Source organism: Salmo salar, chromosome 11 (genome assembly GCF_965601325.2).
Source record: "Salmo salar chromosome 11, fSalSal1, whole genome shotgun sequence".
Taxonomy (NCBI): domain Eukaryota; kingdom Metazoa; phylum Chordata; class Actinopteri; order Salmoniformes; family Salmonidae; genus Salmo; species Salmo salar.
Window position 1 is genome coordinate 124,956,551 of NC_138301.1, and position 12,016 is coordinate 124,968,566.

Below are 12,016 nucleotides of genomic sequence, written 5' to 3' on the forward strand. Positions count from 1 at the left end.
ACCTGATGGAGACAATTGGTTTGAATTCAGTCACGTGTAAACTTCTGAGTTTGGGGTCACTTAGAAATGTCCTTGTTTTTGAAAGAAAAGTACATTTTCTGTCCATTAAAATAACATTAAATTGATCAGAAATACAGTGTAGACATTGTTAATGTTGTAAATGACTATTGTAGCTGGAAACGGCAGATTTTTTTTAATGGAATATCTACATAGGCGTACAGAGGCCCATTATCAGCAACCATCACTCCTGTGTTCCAATGGCACGTTGTGTTAGCTAATCAAAGTATATCATTTTAAAAGGCTAATTGATCATTAGAAAACCCTTTTGCAATTATGTTAGCACAGCTGAAAACTGTTGTTCTGATTAAAGAAGCAATAAAACTGGCCTTCTTTAGACTAGTTCAGTATCTGGGTCAGCAGGTAGCCTAGTGGTTAGAGCATTGGACTAGTAACCGAAAGGTTGCAAGATTGAATCCCCGAGCTGACAAGGTTAAAATCTGTCATTCTGTCCCTGAACAAGGCAGTTAACCCACTGTTCCTAGGCCGTCATTGAAAATAAGAGTTTGTTCTTAACTGACTTGCCTAGTTAAATAAATTCATTTTTTTTTTACAAATCTGGAGCATCAGCATTTGTGGGTTTGATTACAGGCTCAAAATTTCCAGAAACAAATTACTTTCTTCTGAAACTCATCATTCTATTCTTGTTCTGAGAAATTAATTATTCCATGTGAGAAATTGCCAAGAAACTGAAGATCTCGTACAACGCTGTGTACTACTCCCTTCACATAAAAGTGCAAACTGGCTCTAACCAGAATAGACAGAGGAGTGGGAGGCCCCGGTGCACAACTGAGCAAGAGGACAAGTACATTAGAGTGTCTAGTTTGAGAAACAGACGCCTCACAAGTCCTCAACTGGCAGCTTCATTAAATATTACCCGCAAAACACCAGTCTCAACGTCAACAGTGAAGAGGCGACTCCGGGATGCTAGCCTTCTGGGCAGAGTTCCTCTGTCCAGTGTCTGTGTTCTTTTGCCCATCTTAATCTTTTATTTTTATTGGCCAGTCTGAGATATGGCTTTTTCTTTGCAACTCTGCCTAGAAGGCCAGCATCCCGGAGTCGCCTCTTCACTGTTGACGTTGAGACTGGTGTTTTGCGGGTAAATTACTCAGCCATTCAAGCTACAATAGTAATTAACAGTGTCTACAATGTATTTCTACAATGTATGTTATTTTAATGGACCAAAAAAATAGCTTTTCTTTCAAAAACAAGGACATTTCTAAGTGACCCCAAACTTTTGAACGGCATTGTTTGTAAATGTGATATTTTTTATTTTTTTTATTTTTTATAAATTATCAAACATTTCTACAAATCTGTTTTTGCTTTGTCATTATGGGGTATTGTGTGTAAATTGATGAGGATCAATTTTAGAATAAGACTGTAACGTAACAAAATGTGGAAAAAGTCAACGGGTCTGAACACTTTCCCAAGGCGCTGTATCCAGACCCTTTACTCAGTACTTTGTTGAAGCACCTTTGTCAGTAATTACAGCCTCGAGTCTTGGGTGTGATGCTACAAGCTTGGCACATCAGTATTTGGGGAGTTACTCCCATTCTTCTCTGCAAATCCTCTCAAGCTCTGTCAGGTTGGATGGGGATTGTTGCTGCACAGCTATTTTCAGGTCTCTCCAGAGATGTTAGATGGGATTCAAGTCTGGGCTCTGGCTGGGCCACTCAAGGACATTCAGAGACTTGTCCCGAAGCCACCGCTCTGAAGCAGGTTTTCATCAAGGATCTCTCTGTGCTTTGCTTCGATCATCTTTCCCTCAATCCTGACTAGTCTCCCAATCCCTGCCGCTGATAAACATCCCCACTGCATGATGCTTCCATCACCATGCTTCACCGTAGGGATGTTCCAAGGTTTCCTCCAGACATGACGCTTGACATTCAGGGCAAAGAGTTCAATCTTGGTTACATCAGACCAGAGAATCTTGTTTTTCATGGTCTGAGAGTCCTTTAGGTGCCTTTTGGCAAACTCCAAGCTGGCTCTCATGTTCCTTTTACTGAGGAATGGCTTCCGTCTGGCCACTCTACCGTGATTGGTTTCTTGGTCACCTCGCTGACCAAGGCTCTTCTCCCCTGATTTCTCAGTTTGGCCGGGCGGCCAGCTCTAGGAAGATTTTTTTTTTTTTTAGCTCCTTGCTAAGGGTTTAATCCTCTTGAAACCATGAAGGAATCATCCAGTTGTAGATTGTGAGTGTCCCCCATTCCTGTACTTTGTGGTATTTTGTAGTCCTCCAGGACATCATAGGTGAAACGCTTCAATGCAGGTATTCAATGCAGGTATTCAATGCAGGTATTCAATGCAGGTATTCAATGCAGGTATTCAATACAGGTATTCAATGCAGGCATTCAAAAGAAAACACACTATACTATACTTTGTTAAAGGTAGGAAAAACCGATTTCAATAAAAGGTTTAAAAGTACTAGATCAAAATGGTCAGTACTTGATTAGCTACTCAAAAACAAAAGGTTAATAATCAAGAAAAATGCACGTGAAAAAAAAAACCCCACTTAAAACAATCAATTGCAAAAATGATTTCAACATTGCAGAAAATGGAAGACAACCTAGAGGAAAATGTGACTTGTGTTTATCCAGAAGTACAGTACAGTATGCTCTGTACACACCATCAACATACACTGACATATTTTGATGAGGTTTTGTACAGCGAATTCCATAGTGGTGTACTGCGAAGCAAGCTAGATCTGCTCAGCTAACCAGCTTCAGCTAGCTAGATCTGCTCAGCTAACCAGCTTCAGCTAGCCTCACATTCCAGGTCAGGCTTTTATGAAGCTAACCAGCTTCAGCTAGCCTCACATTCCAGGTCAGGCTTCATCCATAACACGATGGTGGATGTTGCGTGAAAGAAAAGACATATTGCAAATTCAGCAGGCTATGTTGTAAAATATGCTTTTAGAAGTGCTGCCTTTTTAATTTATGACTTATCGTTAATGCCGTCTTTGCTTATTAACACCTTTTCCCCAGTCGTATCCTTCCTTCCTTCATCTGTGGAACAGATTGTTGTGTTGTATCAATAGACATACAGCCCATAGAAGGGTTTTGGAACCTTTAACCCTGGCAATTTGACTGTTAAACTCATGGGTTGATTAGCAATGAATGCAAGTCATCTATGGATTACAGGGGATTTGGAAAGTATTCAGACCCCTTGACTTTTTCCACATTTTGTTACGTTACAGCCTTATTCTATAATGGATTACATTTTTTGTGAAATGTTTAGAGCATCTGTGGAGAAGTACTGGCCTAACTGTCCACCTACTGGCCTGCACAGACCACCTACTGGCCTGCACAGACCACCTACTGGCCTGCACAGACCACCTACTGGCCTGCACAGACCACCTACTGGCCTGCACAGACCACCTACTGGCCTGTAAAGACCACCTACTGGCCTGCACAGACCACCTACTGGCCTGCACAGACCACCTACTGGCCTGCACAGACCACCTACTGGCCTGTAAAGACCACCTACTGGCCTGCACAGACCACCTACTGGCCTGCACAGACCACCTACTGGCCTGCACAGACCACCTACTGGCCTGTACAGACCACCTACTGGCCTGTAAAGACCATCTACTGGCCTGCACAGACCACCTACTGGCCTGTAAAGACCACCTACTGGCCTGCACAGACCACCTACTGGCCTGCACAGACCACCTACTGGCCTGTAAATACCACCTACTGGCCTGTAAATACCACCTACTGGCCTATATAGACCACCTACTGGCCTGTAAAGACCACCTACTGGCCTGCACAGACCACCTACTGGCCTGTAAATACCACCTACTGGCCTGTACAGACCACCTACTGGCCTGCACAGACCACCTACTGGCCTGCAAAGACCACCTACTGGCCTGTAAAGACCACCTACTGGCCTGCACAGACCACCTACTGGCCTGCACAGACCACCTACTGGCCTATATAGACCACCTACTGGCCTGTAAAGACCACCTACTGGCCTGCACAGACCACCTACTGGCCTATATAGACCACCTACTGGCCTGCACAGACCACCTACTGGCCTGTAAAGACCACCTACTGGCCTGCACAGACCACCTACTGGCCTATAAAGACCACCTACTGGCCTGTAAAGACCACCTACTGGCCTATAAAGACCACCTACTGGCCTGTACAGACCACCTACTGGCCTATATAGACCACCTACTGGCCTGCAAAGACCACCTACTGGCCTGTAAAGACCACCTACTGGCCTGCACAGACCACCTACTGGCCTGTAAAGACCACCTACTGGCCTGCACAGACCACCTACTGGCCTGCACAGACCACCTACTGGCCTGCACAGACCACCTACTGGCCTATAAAGACCACCTACTGGCCTGCACAGACCACCTACTGGCCTATATAGACCACCTACTGGCCTGCACAGACCACCTACTGGCCTATATAGACCACCTACTGGCCTGCACAGACCAGCTACTGGCCTATATAGACCACCTACTGGCCTGTAAAGACCACCTACTGGCCTGCACAGACCACCTACTGGCCTGCACAGACCACCTACTGGCCTGTAAAGACCACCTACTGGCCTGTACAGACCACCTACTGGCCTATAAAGACCACCTACTGGCCTGCACAGACCACCTACTGGCCTATAAAGACCACCTACTGGCCTGCACAGACCACCTACTGGCCTATATAGACCACCTACTGGCCTGCACAGACCAGCTACTGGCCTATATAGACCACCTACTGGCCTGTAAAGACCACCTACTGGCCTGCACAGACCACCTACTGGCCTGCACAGACCACCTACTGGCCTGCACAGACCACCTACTGGCCTGTACAGACCACCTACTGGCCTGCACAGACCAGCTACTGGCCTGCACAGACCACCTACTGGCCTATAAAGACCACCTACTGGCCTGCACAGACCACCTACTGGCCTGCACAGACCACCTTAAAAGCAGCCACCTTCTACTCTGCTATGATCGACAACAACTGAGTAAATCCTAGGACCTTGTTCTCCACCATCAGTCCCCTCCTCTTGTTCTCCACCATCAGTCCCCTCCTCTTGTTCTCCACCATCAGTCCCCTCCTCTTGTTCTCCACCATCAGTCCCCTCCTCTTGTTCTCCACCATCAGTCACCTCCTCTTGTTCTCCACCATCAGTCCCCTCCTCTTGTTCTCCACCATCAGTCCCCTCCTCTTGTTCTCCACCATCAGTCCCCTCCTCTTGTTCTCCACCATCAGTCCCCTCCTCTTGTTCTCCACCATCAGTCCCCTCCTCTTGTTCTCCACCATCAGTCCCCTCCTCTTGTTCTCCACCATCAGTCCCCTCCTCTTGTTCTCCACCATCAGTCACCTCCTCTTGTTCTCCACCATCAGTCCCCTCCTCTTGTTCTCCACCATCAGTCCCCTCCTCTTGTTCTCCACCATCAGTCCCCTCCTCTTGTTCTCCACCATCAGTCCCCTCCTCTTGTTCTCCACCATCAGTCCCCTCCTCTTGTTCTCCACCATCAGTCCCCTCCTCTTGTTCTCCACCATCAGTCCCCTCCTCTTGTTCTCCACCATCAGTCCCCTCCCCTTGTTCTCCACCATCAGTCCCCTCCTCTTGTTCTCCACCATCAGTCCCCTCCTCTTGTTCTCCACCATCAGTCCCCTCCTCTTGTTCTCCACCATCAGTCCCCTCCTCTTGTTCTCCACCATCAGTCCCCTCCTCTTGTTCTCCACCATCAGTCCCCTCCTCTTGTTCTCCACCATCAGTCCCCTCCTCTTGTTCTCCACCATCAGTCCCCTCCTCTTGTTCTCCACCATCAGTCCCCTCCTCTTGTTCTCCACCATCAGTCCCCTCCTCTTGTTCTCCACCATCAGTCCCCTCCTCTTGTTCTCCACCATCAGTCCCCTCCTCTTGTTCTCCACCATCAGTCCCCTCCTCTTGTTCTCCACCATCAGTCCCCTCCTCTTGTTCTCCACCATCAGTCCCCTCCTCTTGTTCTCCACCATCAGTCCCCTCCTCTTGTTCTCCACCATCAGTCCCCTCCTCTTGTTCTCCACCATCAGTCCCCTCCTCTTGTTCTCCACCATCCCCATCCTGGCTGATCTACAGCGACTACATGTTCCTCAAAGAATTGACTACGAAATGATCCACCTTGTCAACAAATCCCTAAATGGCATCGGACCCACCTGCCTGTCAGACCTACTCTCCCCCTATGAACGAACCTCCAACCTACCCTACGTTGAAGCCAAGCTCCTCCATGCCCCCAGGACCTGGCTCTAAACAATGGGGGACCATGCCTTTCCCTCCAACGCACCGCACCTCTAGAACTCCTAGATAATCTCAGGGCTGTTCAGACTGTTGGATCTATTAAAGCAGACCTTAAGATTCATCTCTACCAGATGGCCTAACCTCTCACGATATGGTTACATATATTTGTTTAGATTGCTAAACTATTTTTCTATTTTATTTGATGCACTTTGAGATAATTATTGTATAATGAAAAGCACTTTTTTAAATGTAATAAATTGTTAATATTTTGCAAACTAGCATACAGAACAACTCTGCAAAATGTGTCCTACCTCGTCTGAAAACAGTGATGATAACAAAACACAAAGCACCAACAGGCATGTGGGGGAGGGGTCTTGAAATGTAACATCCAATCAACACGTAGCCACTGGGAGCCAGCGGTCCATTCAACAAAACAAAATTCCCCAGACCTCAAAGGGAGGCGTGGCAACAATGTGATTTTAGAGTTATGGCTTCGCGAGACACACCCTCTGGTGTTGATCCTCCCACTTTCAGACTCTCTTTGTATGCAGTTACCCATGAGTCATTCAAACAGGAAGGGAAACACTGATTCTGTTGTTTCTCCGTAGTAACGGCCTGTGTTCTTTCTCCTAGGCTCCTCCCCCAACATGTCCCCTGGTGACTATGACAACCTGGGGGGTCTGAGAGATACGGAGAGTGGTTTCGTCACGCTGGCCAGCACAGAGAGCAACTTCCTGTTGACCTCTGAACTCTACGACCACAGTCTGGGGCGACGCCAAGACAACCCAGACATTTATCACAACAGTCTGGGTCGGCAAGGCAACGGAGAGGTTTATAACAACAGTCTGGGTCGGCATGGTAACCGAGAGGTTTATAACAACAGTCTGGGTCGTCATGGCAACGGAGAGACGTACGATAACAGTCTGGGTTGTGATGGCAACGGAGGGACGTACAACAACAGACTGGGTCTTCATGGCCGCGTGGTGAAGAGCAGTGAGCTGTACAACACTAGTCACTATAGAGACAGTCTTTACCAAACCAGCCTGGATCGCTATGGTAACCCTGAACAGCACGAGAGAAACCCGGGTTGTCATGGGAACGATGCCAGTGTAGATTGCTACGGGAAGGAGGCCACTGTGGGTTACTATGGCAACGAGGGCAGTCTGGGTGGGAAGTGCTACAAAGAGTGGTTGGACAGTGACAGCAACTGACAACCACTGACTGTGACAACTACTGACAGTGACAGCTACTGACAGCTACTGACAGCTACTGACAGATACTGACAGCTACTGACAGTGACAGCAACTGACAGCTACTGACAGCTACTGACAACTACTGACAGATACTGACAGTGACAGCAACTGACAGTGACAGCAACTGACAGATACTGACAGCTACTGACAGATACTGACAGATACTGACAACCACTGACAGCTACTGACAGATACTGACAGCTACTGACAGATACTGACAGATACTGACAACCACTGACAGCTACTGACAGATACTGACAGATACTGACAGCTACTGACAGATACTGACAGATACTGACAACCACTGACAGTGACAGCAACTGACAGCTACTGACAGCTACTGACAGCTACTGACAGATACTGACAGCTACTGACAGCTACTGACAGATACTGACAGATACTGACAACCACTGACAGTGACAGCTACTGACAGATACTGACAGCTACTGACAGCTACTGACAGATACTGACAACCACTGACAGTGACAGCTACTGACAGCTACTGACAACCACTGACAGTGACAGCTACTGACAGCTACTGACAGCCACTGACAGCTACTGACAGATACTGACAGTGACAGCTACTGACAGATACTGACAGCTACTGACAACTACTGACAGTGACAGCTACTGACAGATACTGACAACTACTGACAGTGACAGCTACTGACTGTCTGTGTGTGTGCATGGCCCTGTTATGCTGCCCTCCCCCGAGGGGTCACTGTCAGGTCATGAACCTTGACCCCAGCTGTGCCTGAGACACCAAAGCCTGTTCCTGTCCTCCTCCTGTTCAGATCTTGTCCCATTCTTCCCTTGCTGCCTGACCACAACATGACAACACCATGATAGGCATGATTCAGACCCCTTCAATTCGCACTTCTCACTAGTTGGTATTCAGACTAACCTTGTGCAGGTGCGTAACGAGCTTGCACGCGTGGTTCCCTTGCGCTCGCTGAATACATTTAATACAACTGTTGAAATCCCTCCCATTTGCTGGCCAACAGATTTACTCGTGGAGTTTTCATTAAATAGGGTTTTCAGTACTTTTATCTAAAGCCATCCCTTTAAATTTGGTGTACCTTTAATTCTCTACAGACTCTAATACATGGAGAGAACGGGTCAGAATATCAGGGATTACTGAAATACATGCAAAATACACTCTGATCTTGTTTATTATTTAGGGATAGGAAAGCATTGGAGAGCCTTTATGCACGAAATATATGTGAATAAAAAATACAATGGTTTGATTTTATCGTGAAAGTTGCCATAGGGGTGGCAGGTAGCCTAGTGGTTAGAGTTGGACTAGTAACTGAAAGGTTGCAAGGTCAAATCCCAGAGCTGACAAGGTTAAAAACATGTCGTTCTGCCCCTGAACAAGGAAGTTAACCCACTGTTCTTAGGCCGTCATTGAAAATAAGAATTTGTTCTTAACTGACTTGCCTAGTTAAATAAAGGTTAAATAAAAAAAGTAAAATATTCAATTGTTCAATCTATGAAATATTGGAAGGTGAGAATAGTGTTCAATATGTGTTGACCAGTTGTCCTATGAATCAACCCTGATAATCTACCCTGATAATCTACCCTGATAATCTACCTTGATAATCTACCCTGATAATCTACCCTGATAACCCTCCCTAATAACCTACCCTGATAATCTACCCTGATAATCGTCACCTAATAATCTACCCTGATGATCCTCCCTAATAATCTACCCTGACAATCTACCATGATAATCCTCCCTAATAATCTACCCTGATAATCCTCCCTAATAATCCACCCTGATAATCTACCCTGATAAATCTCCCTAAAAATCTACCCTGATCATCTACCCTGATAATCTACCCTGATAATCCTCCCTAATTATCTACCCTGATAATCCGACCCTGATATCCTACCCTGATAATCTACCCTGATAATCCTCCCTAATATCTACCCTGAGACCCTACCCTGATAATCCACCCTAATAATCTACCTTGATCATCTACCCTGATAATCTACCCTGATAACTACCCTGATGATCTACCCTGATGATCCTCCGTAATAAATTACCCTGTTAATCTACCCTGATAATCCACCATGATGATCTACCCTGATAATCCTCCCTAATAATTTACCCTGATTATCTACCCTGATAATCTACCCTGATTATCTACCCTGATTATCTACCCTGATAATCCTCCCTAATAATCTACCCTGATAATCCACCCTAATAATCTACCCTGATATACTACCCTGATATATTCTACCCTGATAATCTACCCTGATAATCCTCCCTAATAATCTACCCTGATACACTACCCTGATATACTACCCTGATAATCTACCCTGATAATCCTCCTTAATAATTTACCCTGAATATCTACCCTGATAATCCTCCCTAATAATTTACCCTGATTATCTACCCTGATAATCCTCCCTAATTATCTATCCTGATAATCCACCCTGCTAATCTACCCTGATTATCTACCCTGATTATCTACCCTGATAATCCTCCCTAATAATCTACCCTGATAATCCACCCTAATAATCTACCCTGATATACTACCCTGATATATTCTACCCTGATTATCTACCCTGATAATCCTCCCTAATCATGGAACTGTGAGGACACCAGTCCAGTCGTCGTGAACCTGGTCTGAGTTCCATAGGGATTCCAATAGGCTACCTGCCCCAAATTATTTCCCAACTTGTAATAGGTTAGCCTAATATGATCCACTATTGCTAGCGATCCTCATGAACAACCATACGAACGTGACAGAGGAAAGAAAGGTCAACTAACAATGCAACGGAATGATGCAAAATGTAAGGAAACTAACACTAAACGTACATTTATAAATTGTTGAGTGTGGAAAAACCCAGCAGCGTTGCAGTTCTTGACACAAACCAGTGTGCCTGGCACCTACTACCATACCCCGTTCAAAGGCACTTAAATCTTTTGTCTTGCCCATTCATCCTCTGAATGGCACACACACACACACACACACAATCCATGTCTCAATTGTCACAAGGCTTAAAAATCCTTCTTCTTTAACCCGTCTCCTCCTCTTCACCTACACTGATTGAAGTGGATTTAACAAGTGACATCAGACTATTTTACTTTCAGTTTCATTCACCTACTTCAAAAAGACTTAAAAAAATATATATTGTTTTTGTTATAGACAAAATCTTTCACAGCAATTCAGATGGTACAATGATTCCCTACAGCTGTTCAGCTATACTCTTACAGGGGCTGATGTAATAAAAGGTTCATTGCAGGGGGTCTGACATTTAACACATATGCAATTATTCTTTCGGGAAGAACTGTTTTAAAAAAGCAACGCACACATACCAATAAAGCGCTTAAAATTAAATGTTGCTAAACGTAATTAGGAAATGAGTCCTTGCGAGCATCACAGAGGGAAACAGAAAGCCAATCCGTGTTCCTGAGAGTCGTAGCTTTCAGAGACGGGGTCACTGTTGCTTAAACCGTTCAAACACTAGACACGAATTCACCGTGCTGTGGACAACCAACGTAGTGTTTGTCATTTTGGCACTGAACGTCAGATTTTGTTCTGAGATTTTTGTTGTTGTTGCAGATCTTGTATTAATGTTCATGATTGATCAAAGAGCCAGTCTAAATTAATAAACGGTCCGGATCTGGCCCGCGGGCCGCCAGTTGCATTTCCCTGCCCGACACTATGCATTCATTGTTTTTGTCACATACAATTTAACTGAGATTAGACTGTAGAATGTTAGCAACCAGGAAATGATGTCTAAATTGGCCACTCCCCCAGTCTGTCACTGTTCACTGTGGCGAGATGACCACGCCTCTTAGTGATGCCGATGGAGGAGAGGGAAGGTGCAGTTTTCCCATCTTGACAGAAGATAGTCTTTCGTTGTCAAATACAGTCTGCATTTAATTTTTTTTTTTTTTTTTATATATATTGTGAAACACTGTCATTCCGCTACTACTGCAGATACCTGTATATTATGGACATTTTCTGAAATTACAATGCAAACATGTTACATGTAACTGCTTTAAAGTGTGTGTGTGTACTGCCTAAATAAAAGCATCTGCACTCAGTCTCTTTCTTCAGAAGGTTTTTATGCTCCAGGTTTTGTAATGACCTCTGACCTGGCCCTGTCTCCATGGTGATGATATCAGTTTAATGTAGAGTGTAATGACTAGTTAACCTCTGACCTGGCCCTGTCTCCATGGTGATGATGATGATATCAGCACCTTTATATACCTGTGGTAGGGCAGCATTATATACCTGTGGAAGGGCAGCATTATATACCTGTGGAAGGGCAGCATTATATACCTGTGGTAGGGCAGCATTATATACCTGTGGTAGGGCAGCATTATATACCTGTGGAAGGGCAGCATTATATACCTGTGGAAGGGAAGCATTATATACCTGTGGAAGGGCAGCATTATATACCTGTGGAAGGGCAGCATTATATACCTGTGGAAGGGCAGCATTATA

General features: G+C 45.3%; 1 protein-coding gene across 1 annotated transcript in view; it reads left to right on the forward strand.

The window, feature by feature from the left end:
- layna (layilin a) overlaps positions 1-11,569 on the forward strand; it is a 41,764-nt gene extending 30,195 nt beyond the window's left edge. The window contains exon 9 of the mRNA XM_045711576.2: positions 6,931-11,569. Within this exon, the coding sequence (XP_045567532.1) occupies positions 6,931-7,508 (578 nt within the window). The 3' untranslated portion in view covers positions 7,509-11,569. The remainder of the gene's footprint in view (positions 1-6,930) is intronic.
- The last annotated feature ends 447 nt before the right edge of the window (positions 11,570-12,016 follow it).